The sequence below is a fragment of the Meriones unguiculatus genome, chromosome 3 (assembly GCF_030254825.1).
Source record: "Meriones unguiculatus strain TT.TT164.6M chromosome 3, Bangor_MerUng_6.1, whole genome shotgun sequence".
NCBI classification, from domain to species: domain Eukaryota; kingdom Metazoa; phylum Chordata; class Mammalia; order Rodentia; family Muridae; genus Meriones; species Meriones unguiculatus.
This window is the reverse complement of record NC_083351.1, coordinates 162,568,112-162,594,972: the sequence shown is the minus strand read 5'-3', so window position 1 is coordinate 162,594,972 and position 26,861 is coordinate 162,568,112. Positions and strand designations below refer to the sequence as shown.

General features: G+C 43.7%; 1 protein-coding gene across 7 annotated transcripts in view; it reads right to left on the bottom strand.

Moving 5' to 3' along the window:
• Slc4a4 (solute carrier family 4 member 4) overlaps window positions 1-26,861 on the bottom strand; it is a 426,516-nt gene that overhangs the window by 284,757 nt on the left and 114,898 nt on the right. For all 7 annotated transcript variants that reach the window (XM_060381236.1, XM_060381237.1, XM_060381238.1 and 4 more), the window contains one exon: window positions 14,718-14,791. In XM_060381236.1, the coding sequence (XP_060237219.1) occupies window positions 14,718-14,791 (74 nt within the window). Of the gene's footprint in view, window positions 1-14,717; window positions 14,792-26,861 lie in introns of those variants that run through there.

Sequence of the window (26,861 nt, the reverse complement as noted above, 5' to 3'; positions counted from 1 at the left end):
AATGTTTATTACCAGATAATTATATATTACATATATAAATTATTTATAGATAACTTTGAATACTGGTGAGAAATTTATTTTAATATTAACACTACCAATTACACTTAGGACCATGCATACAAGGAAATACATAGAAAATAGTTTGTAGCTGGGAACAGTGGGAGGCACTCAGCACTCAGGGGAGGCAGAGGCTGGCAGATCTCTGCGAGTTTGAGGCCAGCTCTATAAAGTGAGTCCAGGACAGCGAAGGCTACACAGAGAAACCCTGTCTGGAAAAACCAAACAACAACAATAATAATACGTTTGTTTGTTTGCTTGCTTGCTTGCTTGCTTGCTTGCTTGTTTTTTAAGAGAGGGAGGGCCTGGGGAGACTACTCAGTGGATAAAAGCATTTGTTGTGCAACCTTGAAAAACAAGGTTTGAATCACTGGAACCCAGGTAAAAGTCAGATGAATAAATGAACATCTGTAATTCCAGCACTCCTGGGGAAAAAGGGATAGTGAGACAAGAGAAACCCCCCCAAAAGCTCAGAGGTCAACTAGCTGGTCTAAATGACAGAAACAGAAGAGCCCCTGCTTCAGACAAAATGGAATACACCACACACACACACACACACACACACACACACACACACTCACATACAGAAAAGGGGGGAAGTATCTTTCTTGCCCTGAACTGCATGGGACCCCCATGAATCTTAAGACCTAGCAGGACTGATAAGAAATCTCAGCTTGTCATCTTTGTGTTCACTGAGAGCAGCGCGTTCAATATCCGGCGGTGGTGACAGTAGAGATGAAGGCGATGATGACAGTAGCCATATGTACACGAGAACAAACAGCTATAAAGAAGGCAGGAGAGAAAGCAAGCTGGGTGCTTCTCAGCTGGATGTCAAGCCCATAGTCCAGAAAAACTGTGTATCTGCCTCCAACTGTCTGTGTTAGCCAACAGTTGTAACTAGCCTTAAAGAAAGGTGAAGGCACAAGGCCACACAGTAACAATCTAGTTTCCATGATAATCTCCATCACTGGCAGCTGAAAACAGGGATAAACCTGAGTTACGTGCAACTCCTTCGTTTTCAGTAGGCCTGTTATTTTTAATAGCGATGCTAAAAAGGCAAGAATTCCCTTTTAAAGGTATTTTAGGAGCCTTGCCCTAAAGAACAAGCAAAAGTGAGTTCAGCTCACCCAACATAAACTGCAGTTCCTAAAGTGCCTCAAATCAAAACAGCTGATTCTCCAAAGTCATTTTAATGCTGATCTAGCAAACTATTTCCTATCCTTAACGACAAATTAAAAAAAAAAAAAAAGAAAAAAAATCCAGAAATCTAGATATGATTTTCCTGCGCAGTCTTAATGAACAACTGCCTCTCACTGTATCCAGTATGCAAAGTACTCCAAAAGTATTGACCCTGCTTTTTCCAAAGGGGAAAAACCAAAACTATATATCTTTTTCCTTTTCCCACCCACCTGGATCCCTGATAATGGCGTGTGAACTCCCTCTGTTCTCGAGAGCAGGAGAGACGACTTAGACCTAGTCTTAACCTGTCCCTTTAATGGTCTTTAAAAGCACTGAACGGAAAATAGCGGGTCAACAGAGGCAACACCTTCCATAACTGTGCCTTCCCTCACCCTGCCCAGAAGCAAGTGCCTGGCAACCTTCACTCACTCTGGGCACAGCTTCCCTAGTGTTCTCACAAGTGACTGCCAATCCCTAGGAGCCGGGGCTGCCAGGCCTTTTACTGCACTGAGAAGAGTTGAATAGACTTAAAAGATCTGGGAAGGCTGGCGCTGCCCGGCCAGAACCCCTGCACTCATCTTGACAGCCAACAGCCCCTGAATTTTAATGCGCGGTATATATGTGGTTGGACTAAACCTACCTGTAAGCCTAACACAGAGAACTAACAGCTTTATGGTTCTCTTGCCATCGCTGTGTACACTACTGAATGGCAAGTAGAGCCGCAAGACACGAAACAATAGCTAATCCAACAGTCATTGATAATTGGATTTGCAACTGCAGCCAGAGAGGCAGCCAGAATGCACACATTCATACCCTCATTCCAAATACATTGTCCATCCCTGACTCTGCTATGGCTTCTCTGTCTGCAGCGGCTTAACTGTGGCCGGGCAATAGGAAGATTAGTCTTTGCTTCTATAGACAGATAATCCACAATATAGTCAATGTACTCACAGCTAATCACAAATGAAGTATCTCGAATTGTTTTGTATGATTCTCTTCCCTAGCATTCTGTATGTAAGTAAGTGAGATGCAAGGGATCCCATAGGACTACAACCCTCACCAAAAACTAGAGAAAATGCCACAAAGGGCACATTGGCCTAACTATGACCGACTCCCAAACCATTATGATTATGATTTTCCATATGCACTCCATATTCCCCTCACCCACAGTCATGCTTTGAGAGTCAGGGACCACAGACACTATTTTGGTTTAGTGGCTTCATTTCTATGAGCCCACTAAAGCCAAAGAACCAGTTGATAATGAACAGAGACAGACACTACTATTTTTTTTATTTTGTTGGTTTGGTTGTTTTTTGTTTTTGTTTTTGTTTTGAGGCAGGGTTTCTCTGTGTAGCCCTGGATGTCCTAGACTCACTTTGTAGACTACCCTGACCTCGAACTCACAGAGGGCTGCATGCCTCTGCCTCCCCACAGCTGGGATTAAAGGCCTACACCACCATGCCCAGCTAAAAGGCACTACTCTTGTTCCACAGGTTACAGAAGAGCCTCTTCCCTGTTCTCCATGACTATGCTATTTGTCCATTATAACTACTCTCATCCAACATATCTATAAAATACAAAATCTGGGCCCAGCGAGCCCTGGGAAGACTGATGCACCAACCAAAGACTATGCATGGAGAAAACCCAGGCCCTCTGCTCAGATGTAACCAATAGGCAGCTCAGTCTCCATATAGGTTACTTAGTAAGGGGATCAGAGGCTGTCTCTGACATGAACTCTGTTGCCTACTATTCAATTACTTCCCCCAGGTGAGGCAGACTTGCCAGGCCACAGAATCCTCTCCCCTCCAGAGGGAACAAGCACAGCATACCCTCTGGGAATGAACACAGACCAAGAAAGGCATTCTCCTGGTTACTCCAATGACTATCCAGTGCTTGGAGCAAAATCCTTCCACTTCTTCCAGGCTCGTATAGCCATCTGAACGGTAAAAACATCAAGCTGGATCTTTTGTAAGATGCCTTCTGGTTATGTAAATTCTATAAAATTCCAAACATTTAAAAGAGTCAAGTACAACTAAATATACAGAAGGAAAAGCTAACTGCTTTCCACCAATGCCTTATGGCAGTGGTTCTCAACCTTCCTAATGCTTTGATCCCTCAATACACTTCCTCATGCTATGTTGACCCCCAACCATAAAATTCTCTCACTGCTACTTCATAATTATCTCATTGCTACTTCATAACTGTAATTTTGCTACTGTTATGAATCATATTGTAAATATCTGATATGCAGGATGTCTGCCTAGGACTTTAAATGTTCTCTATTAAAGTAGCACCATCATTCCTGTCATCATTCTTGTAATGTACTAGGACTTCCAGGTTACTATCTCCATCCCTGTGCTTTCTTCTTGGTTCTAGCTTATACAGACAACGATTTATGTCACTGTTATACATGCGTATTTCACAGGTATTGAACAGACTCAAGTGGTTGAGTTCCTATCATAGCCACCACCTTAACCACCCAGTTTTAATCATCTTACAAAATGGCAAAAGATCTCCTAGCAGCTCGTAGCAAAAATTCAGTATAGCGGTCACCCATCTATCCACCCATACATCCGTAACTCCTGGGGATTTAAGCCATGCCTCTCCAACTCTTTTGTCCCCAGTTGGCCAACACAAAATCATCTCTCAGTTCAATCAGACTTTTGTGAGCACCCCCCCCCAGGAGTTCCTTCCATCCAACAGCCAAAAAAAACCCTTCTTGCAAAATGTCACTTGTCACTTCTTTGCTTAAAACCATTTACACATGCTCCCAACATGCTCAACAGAATCCCAAACTTTCATCAGAATAAAAGGTCACAAAAACAGGCCTGGTGTGTCATAACTATAAGCTGTGGCAGGAAGACTGCCATGAGTTTGAGGCCAGCTTGTGCTACATAATGAATTCCAGTCCAGCCCAGGCCACAGTGTGAGACTCTGACTTCAATAACCGAGGAGATGGCTCAGTAGTAGAAGCACTGGCTGTGCAAGCATGACAATCTAAGCTCAGATCCCCAGTGTTCATGTGAAGCCCAGACAAGGAACATGTGTCTGTAATCTCAGCACTGGGGGCAGGAGGGACAGAAACAAACAGATCTCCAGAGCTCCCAGGCCAGCCAGGCTAGCCAAATGTCGAAGACCATGTTAAGTGGGAGACTCTATCTCAAGAAAAAATAATAATAATAAGGTAGAGAGCAGCAGAGGAAGCTAACCTCGAACTCTACCCTCCACACACCACTCACATGCACACACAAGCATACACGTGTACATATACATGAATACGTCCACGCCTATACATCATGCAATAAATAAATGCAACAAATTATCTGGGTCTCGCCTGCTTCAGACCATTATCTGCTTGGTCATGATTTGGCACACTAACCTATTTTCTGTTTCTCCAATTTGCCTGTCTCTTCTCCTCCAAATCTACAGACATGCCTGCCCTGGATTCCTCTCTCAACCTATGTGTTGCCAAGTCCTTCCCATCCTTTAGGTCTCCATTATATCCCACGAGATATCTCCCCTGAGTTCTCACCTATACGGTATGAAAACTCACTCATGTATATGGTACAATCTCCAAATTATTATATTAATAAAGTTGTGCTCTTAAATAATGCCTCCTTTATTTGGCTGATCAGAAACTATGTCCATGTAGGAATATGTTTCACATTCAACAGTACTGAGGTTGATCCATGCAACTGCTCTTGTCATTTCAATAGGCTGAAAAGGTGGAAGCATTATCCTTCAGTTACAACCCCAGAAGAGAAAGTTAAGATGGGTATTAATCAACAACTTATTGAATATCAGTATTTCCATTTCAGTCAGGGGGTGTTCTGCAGTCATAGCAACCACTGGCAAGATCGTGTTGAGCAGAAAGATAAATTTCACACCAGGCTTACATCTGCAGGAGGTAATACCTTTAAATTATAAGGTTCATCTTCAAGATTTCACATGTCATTACTTGTATTTTTAGCAAACCCAGGGGACAGGGCTATAAATGGTATTTCTTTCTATCTATAAAATAAAATGGAAAAGAAAAGATTCCACAGAGGGCCAGGATGAAGATCTATGGTAGAATGCTTGCCAAGTATGGGTGGGGCACTGGGTACCACAAAAAAAAAAAAAAAAACACAGATAAACAACAGGGTGAAGGGGAAATATCACGGAAACTGCAAATTAAGTAATTCACAGTGGTTTGCTACAAATAGCAAAGTAACCAGGAATCTGAGAAGCATAGGAGAAAAGAAATCAGCCATTATCTGCACTGATGATTTGTATCACGTCACCAAGAAAGACAGTGCACAGAAACAGGTCCAGATACTCCCGTTACACCACCATGTCCTCCAAGCCACAGCACTGACTGAATCAAAGCAGGTAAAGCCCTGAATAATCAGATACTGATCAAATCTGCCCAACACACACATCCTCTGGATTCAATTAGCCCTTCACTGGACGTCAAAGACACTTCCCTGATTTTGCAATACAAATCGAATTTCTTAGTGAAATTTTAATAGTCCGCCCAGGACTTGAGTGATGACTTAAACAACCTATAAATACATAAGTCTGATCCTCTGCAAGAGATTTATTGGCTAATATTTCTGAAATTTCACCCTTATTTCTATTTCCAGATGTTTCAGCCTGGTAAAAGGTACCGAGCATTCAGCCTTGGAAATATTCAGTAAAATAACATCTCGCAGAGCTCTTTCGAAATCATCGGAGTCTAAAGGTGAAGCCACTGAGTATCTTAGGACAGCTGTCTTCTCATTCCAACCCTGTGAAAGGTAAAAGCAATTACCAGACTCAAAAGCCTTCTCGCTATTCAGAGAAAGAAATTATTTAAGTCACCTATACTGCTGATTCAATGGGTGTCACTCACCACCCTCTCTACCTTCACCTGTCATCCCACCTGGCAATCAGCGGTGTCGGGACGCAGCGTACGGAACCTCCTATGAACCTTGTCCCGACAGGCTCCCAACCCAGTCCTTTCGGAATTAGCCGAAGAGTAAAGTAAAACAGAGACAGGCTCACGCAGTAACAAAAGGACCTCAGCTGATCTTTAGTCCTGTCTTCCTCTGCTTATACTCATCAGGCCTAGCTTTTAATCACCCCCCTCCATCAAAATTTTTGCAATGATTAAAAACAAAGAAGTACTTAACTCAGGCAGGAATACTTAGTACCTCTATACTGTTGCACGGTCTCATTTAATTGGCACCTAAATCACATAGTAGCACATAGGGCACAAAATTATTCTAGTCTATGCTGGAGCAGGGGAAGATTCGTGAGCGTTCATATGGTATGCTCACGTGTTCCACTCACACATCCTCCTCACTGCCAGAACACTATGCACCAGAACACTTCTATGTTCCAGGGGAAAACACTGCAGGCTTTAGAGGACAATGGGCAAGTCGTTTACCCTGGGTGCATAGACAATGTGACATGATTCTTCCTAGAAAATGAGACAATTTAATAAACTAGAGGCAAGGTATATCAGCAGTCTAACTGTGAACATTAAATCTGATATCCAGAGCTGAAAGGAAAACAGAATGAGCCCAAAGGGAAGCGGACGGTAGTCCTTGGGAAACTTCACTCGTCCATTCTTTCTTGATCTCTCCAATGGAGAAAGCTGCAGGGAAACACAGCTAAGAGGGCAAAGGCTGGGTGTTGGGGGTAATGAACTAAGGAAGCAAAACAGCACTGTGGCCAACTAAAACCTTCAGAATGATGCGTAAGGCCACACCGGCCTGACTGCACTCAGTCTTATCTAGAACTTTTAGAAAGATAATAATGTGTGTGTGTGTGTGTGTGTGTGTGTGTGTGTGTGTGTGTGTGTGCGTGCGTGTACTCACATGGCAAGAAACACATTTGGAAGTAAGCTGACAACCTCAAGTGTCAGCTCTCATCTTCTGCCTTGCTTGGGACTGGGTCTCCTTACCGTGTGTTACTATGTACACCAGGCTAGCTGGCCTATCCACTTCTACAAATACTCCTGCCTCCGTCTCCCAACTCACCATAGCAACACAGTGATTACAGACATTTATCACCCCAAGTCCAGAGTTCTGAGGAATCAGGTTCAGGGCCTCAAACCCTTCAATAACAAGTTCTTTATACTCTGCCTCTCCTCACTCTAAAAGCATTCTTACTCTTCTTTTTCTTTAATTAATTAATTTTTTATTTATTATAATTTATTCACTTTGTATCCCAGCTGTAGCTCCTTCCCTCATCCCCTCTCAGTCCCATCCTCCCTCTACTTTCTCCTCCCCATTCCCCTTCCCCAGTCCACTAATAGGTGAGGTCCTCTTCCCCTTCCATCTGACCCTAGACTATTAGGTCTCATCAGAACTGGCTGCATTGTCTTTCTCTGTGGCCTAGTAAAGATGTCCCCCTTCAGGGAAAGGTGATCAAAGAGCCAGCCACTGAGTTCATGTCAGAGACAGACCCTGCTCCCCTTATTAGGGAACCCACTTGGACACTGACCTGCCATGGGCTACATCTGTGCAGGGGTTCTAGGTTATCTCTGTGCATGGTCCTTAGTTGGAGTATCAGTCTCAGCAAAGACTCCTGGGCCCAGATTTTTTGGTTCTGTTGGTCTCCTTGTGGAGCTCCTGTCCCCTCCAGGTCTTTCTATCTCCCCCTTCTTTCATAAGATTCCCTGCACTCTGCCCAAAGTTTGGCTATGAATCTCAGAATCTGCTTCAATACCCTGCTGGGTAGAATCTTTCAGAGGCCCTCTATGTAGGCTCCTGTCCTGCTCCCTGTTTTCTCCCCCTTCCATTGTCTATCCTGTTTGCCCTGAGATTTCACTTTACACCCATTAGATTGACAAAGATCAAAAACTCAAGTGATAACCCATACTGGAGAGGATGTGGAGAAAGGGGAACCCTCCTCCATTTCTGGTAGGAATGTAAACTTGTACAACCACTCTGGAAATCAAACTGGTGCTTTCTCAGACAATTAGGAATAGTGCTTCCTCAAGATCCAGCTATACCACTCCTAGGCATATATCCAAAATATGCTCAAGTATACAACATGGACATTTGTTCAACCATGTTCACTGCAGCTTTATTCATAATAGCCAGAATCTGGAAACAACCCAGATGTCCATCAACAGAGGAATGGACACAGAAATTGTGATACATTTACACAATGGAATACTACTCAGCTTTAAAAGCAAAGAAATGTGAATAAACTGTAATTAATATTAACAATAAAATTTTAACTAAAAAAATGTTACTGATGTAATATTTTTCTTTAATGTTATCATGTTATACAATTAGGCTTATTCCTCTTGTTTGAATTTTCAGTTCTAAATCCATTTTATTTAAAGGCTTTCACATCCATGTTTCAGCAAGACCAGGTATTCCATAACTAAGAGCCATGAACAATGCTATTCATAATTGTAGTATGCGGCGTCAACTGTATTTTATTTTCAGATTCAGAAACTCTGCTTTTAAGAGATTACAGTGAACTTTCCATGATGTTAGGGAAAATGTATATTATATAGACAAAAAATGTTTAAAACAGCTAAGAAATATATAGTTGATTATTGATAATTGTCTATTTCACTTTTATGAATTTTCTTACTTCTTTAAATGTATTAGTTAACCAGATGGGATGCTCAAGATGTTCAGCAAGAAAAAAATAATAATTTGATCCATTCTCCCTGGTGGGGCAACCTAGCCAACCCACAGAGGAAGAGGATCCAGGCAGTCCAGAGGGGACCTGATATGCTAGGGTCAGACAGTAGGGGACGAGGACTCCCCCTATCAGTGGACTAGGTAAGAGGGATAAGGGAGGAAGAGTGAGGGAGAGTGAGACAGGGAGGAGATGAGGGAGGGGGTTACAACTAATAATAATAATAATAATTTTAAAAGGAAAAACAAGGAAATCATGAAATTTTCTGGCAAATAGATGGCTCTAAAAAGGATCATCCTGAGTAAGGTACCACAGAAGCAGAAAGACACACCTGGTATATACTCACAAGTGGATATTAGACACATTTATAGGATAAACATACTAAAATCTGTACACCTAAGCAAGAAGGAGGACCCTGGGTAAGATTCTTACTCTTCTTACTGCCAGGTGTATCAATGGCACAACTGTTTGTGATAATTATCACACGCTATATTATAAAAAGCATGTTTCCCTGTTTCCATTGAATGGAGACAGAAACCCAAGCTCTGCTCTAAGTGGCTTCCTTCACTGGTGCAATGATTCGGTAACAGGATTCAGTTTTGGAATTTTATTCTCCAACCGATGCTTAATGACTCTAGTTTAGCATCACGAGATGAAAGCAAACGGTAGGTACTCCCAAAGTAAATATGAAACATCTCACTAACAGGACCAGATAAAAAGCTGCATCTAAGACAAAACTGACCGAGAGTACTGTTTCAGAATGTCTGAATCCTTGCAAAGCACAAAGTACCAAGTTCAATTTGTTGAGGCTTATTGCCATAAAAGAATGTCAACACTTAGAGCAGGAAATGGCTTCAAGGGGCTTTTAGTCTGGGTAACATATTACCAGGGAATTCTTGACAGAGGAAAGCTCTGGGAAGGTATGATTCCCGTTTCCTGTTTCAAAACCCCATGAAACCACATCAGATTTCCTCACTGGAGACAAAATCTGGGGATAAAGATTTCCGTTCTCTAACAGCAGGAGGTGTTAGGCAGCCTTGGAGATATGAGCTGTAGGCTTTAGGGCATCTGGGGAGTGGTTAGCTGAGACCAAAGGAGAAATACAGGAGGGATTTGGAAAGATCTACAGGGGCTCACGCTGCAGGAGAGCAGGACCAAGCTGCTAGTCAAGGAGTAACGTTTAAAGCTTTGCCGTGTCTCTTTAAGGTTTTCCAATGTGGCGGTGCATTGTTTCTGTTAAGAAGGCTTTTCCTTCAGCAGTCTTTGCCCAAGTGTTTCCTCTGTACACACTGTTTCTGAGCAGTTAGAGTGAACAGCGCAGAAGAGGCCAGCACAATGCAACCGGACACTTAGGGCCAGAGCTCAGAATAGCCCCAGCCCTGACGTGGCCCCTCCTGTCCCATCCGATAGGTTTTCATTCACTCCTTCACTGCAATTATCGTTTTGACCACTCTAATTATTAGGAAATGTCTACCAGGCCCATTTTTTTTTCAGCTACCTTCCTCTAGTATGTATAAACAGAGCATCACAATAGCCTGTAGGGAAGACAAGCTTGAGTCATTATGATTTCATGTCTGTAAAATGTTGAGGTCCTGACCTCCAAAAAGACAAAACCCACCATTTTACCATTTCAGTCTCTCTGTTTCAGAACATAGAACCAGAGGGGCTTAGAGAGAGAAGGTTCGGTGGCTGCTTTTTCTTATCACTACAAATATCTAAGCAATATAAAATTAAAAATGATCCTTGTAAAATCAAACAGGACACCAAAGAAAAGACAGAGGCCATATCATACCACTTGATTGTAAATACTAAGTATGAAATACTAAGTAAAAATGTGAGCAGAGATATGAGAACCATATAATTTTGCACATGCTTTACTTAATACATATTATACATTGATGAATGTGTCCTTTGTTTTAACAGATATTTGGTGACTGGGAACTCTGTCCCAAATACTGCCATACACTTCCAAAAATGTATTTCCCTGAAAAGCCCTCATGAGAAGTCCCAGAATTTGTAACAATACTCTCTTTCTTAATGGCCATCAGAGGGCAGTGGAATTTCTAGGATTATTCCTGACTTTGACAGGTGAGAACGCACTTCCTTTGGGGCTCAGCTTTGAAGTGGAGGGAAACCACCACAGTATACCCTAACAGCTTTGAAAGAGCACTGAGCAAGCTTCAGAAACGTAGGCATTTCAGGCCATATTGTCCTGCTGTTCTTTATGTTTCCTGAGTTGCTAGCTGGACTCAAAGTTAAGGACAGGCCCCTCCTCATGAAGTGAGAGCTGCCAAGGCCACTGGGGAGTTACCTAGCCCAGCAGAGCCAAGGCCTTATCTCAAAGGATAAGGTGGAGTTTGCTCTTTCCCCTATTGCAAAATATGAGAATATTAAGTAATCTGTTTATATCACACAGCTACAAAATCCAAGCTGGCTTTATTTTTTTGAGACACAGTCTTCAGGCTACCCTTGAACTCTTGCTCCTCCTGCCTCCACTTCTCAAGCTAGAATTATAGATAACAACCACTATACCCATCTCCAAGCTGACTTCTTTTTTAACCCATACAATTTCCTCTCATCTGGTGAAAAAAAAAAAAAAACTATCTCAAGCTTGGCTTAACCAACAAAACCTGGCAATTTCCTCTTTCTATGTTTGAAATCAAATCCAAGTAGTTGTTTCCCCTGGTCTAGGCTGTTGTAGCAGCATCAATTTGTCATCTACTGACCAGTTCTATACAGCAGTGTTCAAGGATAAGCTTAGTCCTTTTGATTCAGAGCTGAGATCTGTGTCTGAACTCTTTCTACAAGTTGATACACTTGGCACTCAATATTAGCAATATTAAAGGCGCACACAGTGTAAGGTAACCAGCAAAGGAATGGATCCAAAAGCTTCCATTTATTGTCAAAATTGAAACTGGCACTTGGTTTCCTTTCTGGAATGCTACATCTAAGCCATTAACAACTGAGGGAAATTTTATGAAAACAAGGTTTAAGTCTTTAAATATATGCGGCGCAGAGAAGTTCATTATTCAAACAAAAGATGACTCCTGTCTTGACTCAGTTTGTTCTCTGCATTTTGCGGCTGATGGTTCTCTATTGAGATTTTAGGAGGCGGAGTAAGTGCCATGCCGCCCACTGAGAATAAGGTTGAACAAGGTGAAGTGGGGGCACAGTCTGAGGTCTCAGTTTCTACAGCCCAAGAACCTCATTGGAAGAAGCCAGGAGAGAACCTAGCTCTTCTGGCCTCATGACACTGAACCCATGCAGCCCACCTTGGGGATTCTCAGGGTTACTGCCTGAACATGTCAAAGCAGCTATAGCTACTAGACCTCAGGTACTAAAACCTATGGTAATTACAAAATAAACAAAGTTTCTAGCTTACTTTTGCAAGGTGTGTTGTAATATACTTTAATTACGGTCATCCTAGAAGAAAAGCAAATAATTTCTGGGGTCAAAGGAAACATAAGTGATAACTGACAGGAAGGTGCTCCAGCTCCTTGTCCTTTGAACTCTCAATCCTTAAGCACAGGAGAACATCTGCCTACGTGTGCCAAAGACGCAGCTATTTGGGAAGTAGCATGTCGTTCCCCATCGGTAACACTTTTTTTATGAAATTATAAATAGGAGATGCACTTACAACCTTGAGAAACATATCCTCACTTAGAAGGCCATCTTCATCAAAAGTCAAGACAATCACAGTCCCTCTCCTCAGTCAATCACAGGGTGCACGGATACACCATCACGCCCTGGTCAGTTTCAGCTTCTTCATATTCCCACCCATAACTAATATTGCATTTAAGTCCTCCCGATACCTAAAGAAGCCAGTGAGAGAGAGGAGGACCAAATGGAAGGGTACTGAAGGAGAAAGAGCCGATTTATAACTTCCACCTTGTCTACTGTAGATTGTTCTCCACTGTTGGAAATCTCCACCAAATCTACCATAAGCAACTACCATCCTGAATGGCCTGGCTTCAATAGGCGACAACTTTGCCTGCCTTGAAATAGTGGGATCAGATCAGGCACTCACTGGCCCACAACATGAAAGGGTGACTCTAATGTGGATGTCTTATGAGAATGGGCTAGTGCAAGTTTTATTGCCATTAAACCAACACACTTCTGACTTCCTGAAACCTCTGGTTCTCTCCCAGAGAAATATGGTTACAGAATTGTGTGCTGTTTATATTATGGTTTATACTGTGATCGATAGATTACTTTTCTGCTTGAAAATTAAGGGAAATAATTCAGGAAATATAGTTCCTAGCCAAAGCTTTAAGAATCTGACTACAATACTATGCTGTTGATCTGAAGCACCTTCAGGACTCTGGATTTACATCCCCTGAGAACTCAGCTAGGGCCCTGTTCTCACAGGAGAATGTGGGCATACTGTAGGTTCCCGTTCCCAAAGTTTTTTTTGTTGTTTTTTTTTTTTTCACTTTAATTCTTCTAAAAACTTTAGAATTTTCAATCAAACCTACATTATTCCTTATGCACTAACTTGATGACTTTATCTCCTTTTACAGTCAGGGATAATGACAGTGACTGAAATAAAGTTTCATCACTGAAGGAAAGTTTTACTCTTTTGCCTTCCACAATTTGACATTTTCCATAGTCATGTTATAAAAATGCAAGGAACCCATAAAACAATGAGAGAAAATACTGCAGTTTCCATTTTTCTAAGGAACTTAGGCATCAAATTCTTTTCTTCAAGTGTTTAAGTTGGGGGAAGCAGGGGGTGGGGCGGAGGGAGCACCAATTGTCCACACTACAGGGCAGAAGAAACTCACTAAATAAACAAGAGAAACAGCCTAGCAATCACCATCCTGGGGCTGTCACCGGTATCACAGGAGCAGGAATACCCTCGACCTGGTGTTCCATCGGCTTGAAGAATCACTCCAGAGCACACAATATCCACTTTCCTCTTCCCAATGCCATGGTCCTCTGTGCCAAGGTTTTGGGAGGCATGAAACACTAACCAAAAGGACCAGTCAGTCCACAGCCTCCAAAGCACAGAACTGTCTCTCAAGTGACATTCACAGGAGGAACCAGTCACATCGCTCATCTGTGAGCTCCATTTGATGCTATCTATAACCCTGACTGCCATATGAAATCTCATACTTTTAAATACCAATAATAGACTATACATTCTTGATGCCTTCACATTATTACTTCTGTAAATAGTAATGGAGCCCTGCCTTCTCACTACCAATCAAGGAGTACTCGCCTGGCATTTCTGATAAGTCAGGAGGTAAGTCAAGGGAACACACACTGAAGTATGTTGGCACTAGATAAACTGGAACTCCTCTTCAGTTTAAACAGACACTGGAAACATCAGTGAAAGACATTCTGATGAGCTTTCAAATCGAAAATTTTTGCCCGTGTTTTCTTAACTAAGTCTCATCCATGACAACCATTCTCATCACACTCAGCTTAGACCTGTTTCCCTACAACAACGATTATCATTCTCTCTTTCAGCAACATCTGTTTCTCTCCCCTATGCTAAAAAAATAAAAATAAAAATAAAAAAAGAAATAGTAGAAAGCACTAACAACCATATTTCTATCGATATGTCAGCTTCCTGGAATTATCTAGTAAAACATTCATTTCTGATGGTGAGGAAAAGTAACACAAGCACCTGCTTTAAAATAACACTTTAAAAAAAAAAATCTAACAGGTAACACCCTGCTGATTTCAATTCCGAGGGTCCGATGGAGTTCTTAAAATTACTTCCTGTGTTAAAGCAAAATGTAGAGATTAAAGAAATCCCCAGGCAAGATCTAGTATTTAACTTTAAAAATGCCATTATCTAGAGACACGGATATAAAGACACACTCCCCCAGACCCAAAGGCCTCACCTTCTACTTCTTCTTCATCACACACATGTTTAAGGAAGGAAGCCCCTCTGTCCAGGACAGCTTCATCCTCCATCCTGTAGTAATAGAAAAGAAAAAAAGAATGCTCAGACTTCTCCTGAAGTGAGCCACTTGAAGCAGCCCAGCTTCTGGGCAGGTTAACCTGCAAGCTGTTGTTCATGTTTGCAGGGCAGAGTCCCTCTTCCTTTGGTGGCTGTCACTCCTTCACACAGCTCTTCTCATCTGGTGCTGGAGAACGCGCTGGCCCCACATAGCTTCGGTTCTAACCTTGAGCGGGTAGCCACATGGATAGGTAACAGAAAATCATCCCAATCTTGTAGGCTGGGTGTTGAGGGGGATTCTCCCTCCGGGGATTTGCAGAAGGAGAAAGCAAAATTAAAAAAAAAAAATACCAAGAGAGGAAGTTTGGTGTGTCTGAAGTGCTCGTGATGTGGAAATCCAGACTCAGTGCTTAGCTCTTTAAACACCCACTGCACAAAATGTATACCCCCATACGAGCACATGCACACCCACACACACACACACACACGGAGCGACGGGGAGTTGGGCTAATGCACAGTGGGAGCCTAGCTTGCAGCCAGCCTCTTAACACCAGACCAGTGTTCTGTGTTGAGTGGCGAGCGTTGAGTCACATGTTGGCCTTACGGAAACCTGACATCTGAGGATTAGCCAGCACCCGGCTTCAGCAAGAGGCGCATATACATGCCACCCGTCCATTCATTTCCACGCTGCTATCACGCGTCTCTCTGTGTGCTATCTGCACTGTTAACTCCTCACTGAAGGGCACAGAGTTCTTCATTTTGTAACCACGTTATGCCGTCCTCCTGTCTCCTTACATAATGGGATCTACTCTGCAATTTCATATGCTAAATAAGACCTCAGAATCTATCCAAGGAGTGGCAGCGTTTTTGTTTTGTCTTTCCTTTTTTTTTTTTTTTTTTTTTCAGTCTCCCGGCGCCAAACCTGTTTCCAGTTTACAGAACGAGCGCAGCTCTATTCTCTTACTCTGCAGCTCCTTCCCGTTGCATTAACTTTCATATCCACAGTTGCATGAACTCTCTTTACAGTGGAAACAGAAAGAAACCCTGAACTGCCCGACTGCTGCTGCTGCTGCTGTAGAGTGGTCCTGTAACAAAGAACTTTCTCTGGGCGCAGCTGCTCCGTGTCACCCTCTATGTGAGCTCTGCCAGAGACCCACATGTTCCCTGTGTATTCTAGGCATCCAATCGTATGCCCAGGCACTGGATATGGTTGAGTCTGTTTTCCATACTGTCTGCATAACTTATTCTGGTGCTCTGGATATTTGCTATAATCTAGGCAGAGGTGCACAGAATTCAGTTTTTCTCTTCCTATTTTAGGAATGTATCTCCCTTAGCAAGCAATCCCCTTTGCAAAAAAGGTCAGAAGCAAAACTTCAAAAAAAAATCTAATTTGATAACTTAGTAGTTTACGCCCCCTGGAGCAAAGTACTTAACTTTTTTGAGCTGCAGGGATTTTCTTTCTTGTATCAAATGAGAGTAACAATATCAGTCTCACAATGATTCAACACAATAACATCAATTCTGCATTGACTGTGTTGAGACTTGAATGAGGGGCCAAACTTGAAAGCAAGCGCTCAGCACCAAACTGTGCACATATTACTTTGTTTTAAAAATGTGATTCTTGAGCCAGTAAGGTGTCTCTGCAGGTAAAGGTGCTTGACCTGGGTTTCATCCCTAGAACCCACATGGTAGAAAGACACAAGTGACTCCACCCATGTGCTGTGGCATACACATGTACACACACATAGACACACACATACACACACACAAAGGGGGACAGGGAGAACACACACATGAAAAATAACATTCAACAATAAAATAAGTTTCTCTATTTTTGTCACTAAGAAACTCATTACTAGTCTACCGGCATGCCACCCTGAGTATACCTAATCTTGTCTGGTCTCAGAAACTAAGCAGGATTGGGCTGAGCACTATTTGGATGGGAAGAAACTCATTCCTGTTGGACACTTGCGAGTTTCTTCCCATCCAAATAGTGAGATGAGCATTGTGTACATCTTCTGGCATGTATCAGGATGATCCTGATACATGCCAGAAGATGTTTCTTCTCTGCAGTCAAACGAAAAATGTATAAAATAAGATATGGGTCAATCAGCAGGATTACGGTGGGAAAGGAATTCTCTAAAGGCTAATAAGTCACGCCATTTACAGACCTCTCTCCCAGCCTTAGGCTCCCAGGAAGATTAAATAATACAGCCGTTACTTGTGGATTCAGCAAATATTTAATTACTGCTTTCTCTATTCCTGCTACTCTTCCCAGGAAGGGGAGCATATCCATAAATAAGACGAAACTAGCAATGAGCAGAGTGACGAGATAATCTGAGTGAGCACTGAAGGCTTGGCACTGTAAACAGCACCAGGGGCTGCCTAGCATAGGGCGGTGCTGACCAAGGAAGTGACATGATTTGGGAACAAGTCACTGAGTCAAAATGCCCAGCAAGGCCTTCCAAGCAAAGGGAATACTAGCAAGTGCCAAGGCCCTCAGGTAGAAAAGTTTAGCACCGCCCAGGAAGAGACACAAGTCCAGCAAGGCTAGATGGCAGCAGATGATATGGGAGGGAGCCAGCTCATGCAAGCCAGAAGGAGTCAGAACTGAAGGCATTTGGAAGCCTCTGAAGACCAGTAAGATGGAGACCGGCATTTACTGCTTTCCCTTTTCAAGGGGTCACTCAACCTGTGATGTGGAAAACAGATGGTTAGGGCACGAGAGAAACTCATAAACCACCACAATAATCAAGGGGACTGTGTGATGAATGGGCTGTTGGAAAGGCATGGAGAGTCTATTTTGGACACTTTAAGGTTGAGATGAGCATTGTGTGTGTGTGTGTGTGTGTGTGTGTGTGTGTGTGTGTGTGTGTGTATACTTGTATATATACTTGCTGATGTGATCACAACTGCCTGAGTTGGAAAGTAGGGACTCAGGGCTGATGTTAAATGTGGCAAAATCTGTGCACCAAGCTGGTGCTGACGTCATTACCAGATGCAATCATGCAGGAAAGCAGAGCGGGTCCAAGGAAGTAGACCTGAGACTACCTGCTAAAACACATCCACATTCCCAAGGCAGGCAGTGAAGTGAGGAAGTGTACAGTGGGTGTGAGTGACATCGGGGAAGCCTGAGGGAGCAGAGAACCCCACCTGAAAGCTGAGAAAGATGGAGACTGGGAAGCCAAAGTTGGATTCTGGCAATATGGTGGATACGGTTGTCTAGCACAGAAGCACTTGAAACAGGCCACGCTCAGTGTTGAGGGAGAGGGGAACAGAGAGGGTGTACGCCTGCTCCTTTTTCTCTGTCCTACCTGCCTCCATAGAGGAGAGTGAATACTGCAGACCCTGCACACTTCGAGACACCAGGAACACACAATCATATCTACCTCAAAGACTTCCCCTGGAGGTCAGGGAGCAGTCCAAAGTGCAAGGAGCCACCAGTTACCCAGCATTTGTACACACAGATAAGGATGACGGCTTAAAGAGAACATTTTCTTAAAGCTACTCAGAAGAACAGCAAAATCCCAGAGTGCAACAGCATGCGCCCTAGCTGTGCCAATTCCCTTTGGAAACCAGAATAGATTGTCCCTCACTCCTTCTCAGAGCTAACCCCAGGCCAGGCAGCATGCTGACTCCAACATAACTAAATGCAGACATCAGTTTGTGCCCTCTCACCCATCAGGTTGTCTCTAAAGAAAACATTTAACCTAGAAATCTTAAGCCTTTTCCAAAATTATCTGTCACAAGGTACCGCAAACGGAAAGCAAGAAAGCCAGAGATGACAGCAAGGGAAGGTAGAAAAGCCAGTGCCCAAAGCCCTCTGTCCAAGTCGAGAAAACTACCCACCCCCACTGTCTGAGCTGGGAATGGGGGTCATGGTTTGTGCATTCCTTGGCTCTTTGACGCATATTTCACATTCCCTTCAAGACTATACATAGCAAGTCATCAGAACTTCATTCTTTCTGATGGATCATGCAAGGTCTCTGCAAGCAGGCCTCTTCTCCACCCGAAAAGGGACAAGTGAAAGAAAATGAAAGCATGAAGCCTGGCAGCCCTTGCTCTTCCTCAAAGAGTGAGGTTGTGCTGGTGCACTTGGCGTTCTCCACAGACCAGAGAAATTTCCCTCCTCTTCCCATCTTTACATGACAAACATCAGTTATTCAGTCTTATATCCTCTTAGCAGTCGCTGGCTATTATTAGCAAGACAGAGATACCATGTAAAGTGGCTGACCCGACCATTTTTCCCTCTATAAATCAGTAGGAAGAAATTAACTCATCCAGTCCCTCATCAGGCCCCCAAAGCTGTCCTTTAAAATGTCCTTTGCACGTGCCCTGCATTTGCTGAAAACAGGGCAGGAAGTGTGTTTCCACACAGCTTCAGTTGTTGTTCACACGAGGCAAAACTCCGAACAGATTTGGAAGCTCCTTACCAGCGTGGGGGGTGGAGGGGGGGAAAAGTCACCCAGCCAGTGAACAATCCACTTTGAATCAACACTGCCCTCCTCCACCTGGCCTCTGATCAGAAAAGTTAGACTTCTTCTATACAAGTCCAGACCCACAGTGGGGGTTTTTCTAATTCCCCATTACTCTGGGATAGCAAAAATGATTTAACTGGAACACATGTCAAGTCGCCTGCCAAATGGGCAGGCTCTCTCCAGCCGGTCCTAATCACTGAGAAGGCCTGTGAGGGTGACTTAAGTCCGGCACGAGAAACATTTGTGCAAAACTGTCAACCACTGGGCCCAGCGTACCCATCCACATTCCAGCCCTCTGAGATTCCCCACCCCCCTGAGCCTGCGCCAACTGCCAACGTGCTCAGCAACTAGTACTCACAGCGCAAGCAGCTGCCACTCAGCCAGTCAGCAAGTGGCAGGCCGCCAGCACACAAGTTTCAAGAACACCAGCCTGCTAGTCACAGTGCCGTTAAAGGTTGAAGGTCTTTGGGTATGCTAGCCTTTAGATTCGCCTCACTTGCCCTCCTGCCTCCCTCTACCATCCTTCCCGGTCGCGCCTCCCACGGTAGCAGTTCACTTGTCTCTATGGTAACAGCATCTGGTTTCAGAGTTAGAACTCCATGCAGCACAGTTGTCTCTTAGCCTGGGGCTTCTGCCAAGGGGTGCACTAGCAAAAAGGCTGCTGCCTGGGTCGGAGCCACCTGTCTCCTTGTCACCCCGGGATGGCAAATTTGCTGTGTGTTCTCGGATCGTGGCATCTATTGTGCAGAACAAACATCTTAGGCTCCGCATGCTATCCGTGGAATTGGGGGGGCCATGCTAGGGCTTGCGGTCAGAATCCAGAAACGGCCCATCTCCCCCAGGGCCTGAGCCAGGCTGCTCAGAGATCAGCGTTGTCGGGGACTTCTGGCTGCTTCCAGAGGTGGCACCAGGGAACAGGATGACTCCAGCTGTCAACATGTCCAAACTAGAGTTTGACATTACTGGCTCAATTTGTGCACGCAGCTTCAATTTTATTAGTTAACCTTCTATTGAAGCATTCTATTCTATCCTCGCCAGCTTGGTCTGTTTATGACATCTAACGAACCCCGTCACCTCTCATTTTATAAAAGCTTTTTTTTTTTTTTGTCCACAGCAAATGCTGAACAGTTCTGCACTCACAGGCCCCGAGGCACAGACATGTATAGGGAGCGGAAAAATACTGAGAGTGAAGATTTTTATATTAACCACCACTGTTGTGACCATTATGCAAACCGTGTTTCCCAGGAGCTTACTTGAAGTCTAAAAGGTATTGCAAGTCTCAAAGCTCAAAACTGGGCTGTCCCTACCCTTTGGCTTGTCTTAAGTCAGATGAGAGGTAGAACGCAGCCCGTCACAGGAACTACACAAAATGCAACAACAATTGCTCCAGCATTTAGAGCTGTCCACTCACACATGCATTCCTAAGCTGCTCCCTGTCCTTGTCACTTCTGATAGAGAATCACTCTCCGAAGAAGTTCTCTGCCAACAGGATGTTTCCTTTTGAGTTTTTGTTTTAACCAACAGCATTTTATCTGCTGCTTCTGTTGCTCTGCAAAATGTGTTGTCCATAAATATTTGCAACGTGAGCATAGAGAACAACATACAACTAACTGAGAGTCACAGGTGACAGAGACGGCTCAGCACGGCAAAGTGCACTGCCACCTTTTGGCAACATGTGTTCACTGCAGCCCACTGCAGGAAGAGGACTAGGGAAAGTTGTAACAGTTCCCTTCAAAAGTTCACCCGAGTCCCTGAGGGAGAGCCACACATCCCCACAGGAAGTGAGAGGGAACAACACGGTCATTGGCCTAACCACACATAGTGCTGAAGCCCTGGACGCATGTATTAGGAAAAGAGAGAGAGAGACATTAACACAGCATGACAGGGCACGATTGATCGTAGTCTTGCCTGCCACAGATCAGCAGGCCACAAAGTACAGAAAACCTCCCTCCCGCTTCAGGAACTCCCTGATCAATCTGGTCATTGACACAGGCCGAGAGCCAGGGAAGCATGGCCCCACATGAAGTCTGATTTCAGGCTGAAAAAAAAAGGGTAAAACCGCAACCCATTTCAGGCTCACGCTGCACATAATTCTAGACTTACGAACTGCTTTAAAAGTTTCTTTGTGCTCTTAGGCACTTATGCCAGAGAAACGATAATTTATCGTCACACAAAGGCCTGCACATGAGGGTTCATGGCAGCTTCGTTGATAATAGCTAAAAACTAGAACAGGCCCCAGTGCCTTTCCACAGGTGAATGCTTATGGTTAAAAAGCTACGATCCATTCCCAAATCTAAAAAAAAAAAAAAAAAAAAAAAAAAAAAAAGCCACGATCCATCCTACCAACAGAATATGGCTTAGCAGTAAGCAAGGATAAGCCACTGATCCACACACTAAGGCAGTGTGACTCTAGGGGATTATGCAGGGACAGCGAGCCAGCCCCAAAGGCTACGTGCTGTGGAATTCACTCAGACAACATTTCTGAAGTGGCCATTTTTACAAATGAGGGACAGATTTGAAGTCTCCAGGGGTCAGAGATGAGAGGGATGGTGGCAAGAAATGGGTAATACAGTGATAGCTCTGATCATCCGTGGCAGCAGAAACACAGATCTACACAGGTAGTAAAGCCTTACAGAAAGTAGACAGAAAAGGGAGATGACAGGTAAAACTGGCTATATCTGAAGAGTTCTGAGAACTGCAGAAGTGGAAACATGGGTTATGCTATAGTTTTATAGAATGCTAACGAGCACAGAGCAAAGCTGGCAAAGTATGGGGTTGTTCCCCAAAAGTAATTTCTCTATGATTTCTCAACTATGCCTTCAAATCTACAGTTGACTCAAAATTTCAAATTAAAAAGTAACTTCCTCACCATTCTGGAAATACTATTTTACACGGTGGTCAGGTACAGACTGAATCAGGCAAAGCTGAGGGTGACCCCTTTAGCAACTGTGCTTAGGGACAGTGAACTTTCACTTCAGCATCTTTCCAACAAGCCTGACACAGTTCAGGCTTGGTTTTAAATAAGTCCCTGAAGTAACCAAATCCAATCAACCTCACTGCATCTACATCGAAAATTTGAAGGGACCATATGAGAGACTAAGATCTGAATAATCCTACAAACCCAAATGCTAGAATTCAATCCCATGAGGAAATCCCATGACTCTGAGCTGCTTCCCATAAGTGCCTTTGAACTCTCCCCTTCAATCTTCTCCATGTTGGGGCAGAGCCTCCCCAGCTCTGTGCCCAGGTTGCCATCTGAGCTCTGACTGGCTGGCGCAGACTGTGTAGCAAAAGGCAAGGCCTGAAGTGGCAAGAGGCACAGATGGGCTCTGGGGATAAGAAAGCCACGAGGCTCCAAAGCAAGGGAGAGTCATCTGCAAGGATGTGGCATTCTAACAGAGAGACTGCTGGGAAGGGCACACTATGCTAACCACAGACGGATGTCCCGGCACTGGGGGCATTCCCCTGACTCAGTTTACATTCGTGGTTGCATACAATTTAATGTTTAATGGGTTTCTTGGATCTCCCACAACAATCTCATGTGGCTTAAAGCACCTACTCTCAAAATGTCTTCTTAGGATTTATCCTGTAGACAGGAGACAGAACCTTCCTTCTAAACTCTTAACTTTCAGCTGTCTCTCTTTGAGAAGTCTGGTGTGAAAACAAAAAGGTTCCTAAGATAGGAGTCAGGCAAGATGACATAGCTACTATTGCTCCATGAAAGGAATCAGGGGCAAGGACAGCAGTGGGCATGTCCTCTACTGTCCCTTCTCTGGCCAACTCGACCACAGCCAGCAGCCAAGGAAAGAAAGAAAAAGAAAAAGGGGGAAATGAGGCTACCCCATATAGACAGGCAGGCACAGCCGCACACCCATACCATAAAGAAGGCATCTACCAGCCAAGGGAGCTTTCTACAATGCAGGTTTTAAAGCAAGAGTTTGTGGCTCCTTTCCACCTACCCCCACTAGTGCTTTCCAGTTTATGCCACTGGCTTCTAGAGCATTTCCCTTCAAACCCACTCATTTATGAAATAATTCGGTGTCCACCTCATCTTGAATACCATCCCTTATTTCTTCCTTATAGGAGCCCTCTGTGTTGAGGGTAAACCACTTCCACAAGAATCTTCTGTAGTAAGTATAAGCTACTCAGCAGAGAAGAGCAGGCTGCCTTCCCTAGCTTTGCGTGGTATGCGCTGCTCTAATTAGCAAATCAGGTACCCAGACGCCACATAAGAAGACATCAGGAAGCTCAGCCCTGCCCCTCAGACCTACAGCTAGACAAATTAAAATCCCATTACGTGTATAAATAAAACTACAAAGAAGCTAGACAGCAGCTACTTGCAAATAGGACTGAGACTTGAAATGGGTCGGTGATAAGTTATCTAGAGCAGGTAGTCCACAGGCAGCATTGATAACTAAATGCCACAAATAAGCCACGCTGGCATTCTTATTAGTCTATGATTCTGTACACGCTTATTTTAGATTAATGTGTATTAATCTCAGATTAGATTCAAGATGGGAGATGGGTAGGGATTCAAAGGCAGAAATTGTTGTCAAGACACAGGCTGGGAGTCAGCCGCATAGCACCTGATCTGGGATAGCCTATGACCTGGTCACCTCTGACACAGAGAACTGACATCAGCAAAAGTGTTTCTCCTCCCCTCTCTCACCAATATGGCAGCCACACAGTTCCCTTCTTCCACCCTGAACTACCACCCAACTGGCAAAGATGAGGCTGCTGGCATTTGGTTAAGTTCTTACTATGGTCCAGTCAATGTGTTAACCATTATACATGCATTACTTCAACCTGGGGTACTGCACAGTCTGTCTAACCGACTTATATATACGGTGCTAAAGATTCTAACTGGAGGATTTTAATACCAGCAACAATATAGAAGCAGATATTACCAACATTCAACTTGTTCATTATTTTAAACATTTTAATATTAAATTCCTTAGTTGGCATATGAAATAATGGGTTTCACTGTGACGTTTTCATACACATAAGAGTCTATCCTTTGCTCTTATTCCCTCTCCTCCTGTAGTATTGACGAAGGTAAATCTTGACTGGGTTTACCAATAAAATAGGGTCTACAGGGGTAAAAATAAAGATACCTCTTGGATCTCAGATGTTTTGTACCATTGTGTTTATATGGCATGGCATGCTATTTGACCACTTCTGAGAGGATTACCTCTCCTCAATGCCTTATTTTCAATTAGTTCTTTGACAGCTTCATATGTGTTTTGATAATATTCACTCCCATATCCCCCAACTCTTTCCAAATCCACCCCCATCACTACTAAGGCCAATATGGGTTGCCCAAATACTCCTGGATGTGGGTGTGGCCTTCCACTGGAGTGTGGCTGAATAAGCAGGAACAAAACTCTTATTTTAAAAAAAGACAGAAAACCCTGACTCTTCCTCTCCCCACATCTGACAACTGCCAATGGCTCAGGTGGGGCTAGGGGTACAACTTCATGCCCCTCTCCATGCCAGAATGTGGTCTGACTTAGGCTTACACGGGGCTTGTGCATGCTGTCACACCCACTGTGAATTCATACGTGCAGCTTGCCCTGTTGTCTGCAGAACATACTGTTTCATCCAGCCCCTCTCCCATAACAATCCCTGAGCCTGTGGGATACTAAGGTGTATATGTTCCATTTAGGGCTGAACACTCTTCAGGCTCTTATTCTCTACACCTTGAACAGTTGCGTGTCTCTGTGTTTTTTACCACCAACTGAAAATAGAAACTTCTCTGGTGAGAGCTGAGAGATTCAGTCATTTATAGGTATGACTGTAAGTCATCAGGAGTTGGTTTAATGTCTGTTTAGCAGAGTGACAGTGATGTGTCCTAACCTGAGATCTTCTCGTTATCTACTAAGTCAGTCATGCTTTAAATACTTGCCACCGAGTTCTGTGACGAGCCCTATACAAAGTACAACTCTGCTAATTCAATCTTTACAGAAACCCACTTTACTCTTCATCTAGCCATGCTATTTTGTGTACTCTTTAGTGTATAGTCATACAAAGCTTCACTGTACCATTTCTATACACGCAGGTGATGCCCTTTGAGCATATTCATCCCTTATGCCTTCCCGCAACCCTAGTTCGACATATGCATAGAGGTGTGAGGTTCCTGTCTTTTCACATCTGGCAGGTTTCGCTTATCAAGATCTCCAGCTCCCCTGATATTCCTAGCACGAATGTAATTTTGTTCTTGTTATGGCCGAAACAACTCCACTGTGTATACACGCCACATTTTTCTCTATCCATTCATCTGATTAGAACCACCTAGGCTGAGTCTGCAACTTGACCATTTTGAATAACGCAGCAGTAAACGTGGGCAACAAAGGTGGCTCAGTAGTAAGCGGGCTTTGATGCTTACTACAGGGTGTATCCCCAGAAGAAATGTTTCTGGTAATAGTTCTATCTTTATTTTTTTAAGGAGTCTCCATATTGATTTTATAGTAGCTGGATCAGGGAATATTGACAGATGAGATTGTATCACGTGGAAGGCTTCTGTACATGTCTGCAAGCCCAGCGCTCATGTGTGAGGCTAAAAGAACAAGATCCTGAGTTTGAAGTCAGCCTTGGCTGCACAGTGAGATCCTGCCTCAAAACACAAATGAAAATTAAGTGGCCAGGGGCCTTGTACACTTAAAAAAAATAGAGTAGTGAGGAAGGCAGACTAGAAGTGGGAGAAAACCTTTGCCAACTATTTATTACACAGGAAATTTATATCCAGCATACATAAAGAACTCAAAAAACTGAACACCAAAAGAACAAACATTCCAATCAATAAATAAACAACTGAACTGAATACTTCTCAAATGCAGTAGAAGTATGACTAATAAATATATGACAAATAAATATACATGGAATATATGACGAATAAATCAGTATTGTTAGCCATTAGTAAAATCAAAACTACTCTGACATTCCGTATCACTCCAGTCAAAATGGTGATCATTAAAAATTAGACAACAACAACAACAACAAAAAAAAAAAATGCTGGCAAAGATGGAAAACGACCCTGAAAATTCAGAAGGCCACTACAGGGTCTCAACAATAGTGCTGTCCCCAAGCTGACAGCCTCCTTTACTCTCTATGAAGTACAGTCCTGCACTTCATAAACATTTCCATTAAGGTGCTGCCCCGACCTACTTAGACCTCCTGGGGCCTCTGCCTTTTAGCCAGGAGGTTACAAGCAAGAATGTGAGTCAGCTTCCTTCTACACCATGCAGAAGCTAGGCCACAACACCCTCAGCAATCCAAGAGTGCGCTGACCCCTTAAAGACCTTCGGCCCCCGGCTGTTAGCGCGGTGTTTCTGTGGGACTCCTAACAGTGGGAGCAGATGTATCTGACTCTTGGCCTGCTCTTGAGACTCTTTCCCTCCTACCGGGTTGCCCTGTCCAGCCCCAATCAATATGAGGGCTTTTGTCCTATTGTATCTCGTTTCGTCATGTTTGGTTGTTGCCTCTTGGAGGCCTGTTCTTTTCTGAAGGGAGGGGGAGTAGATCTCAGGAAGAGGGGGGATGGGGGACCTGGGAGGAGTAGAGGGAGGAAAAACTGTAGTCAGAACGTTTTGTATGAGAGAAGAACCTAT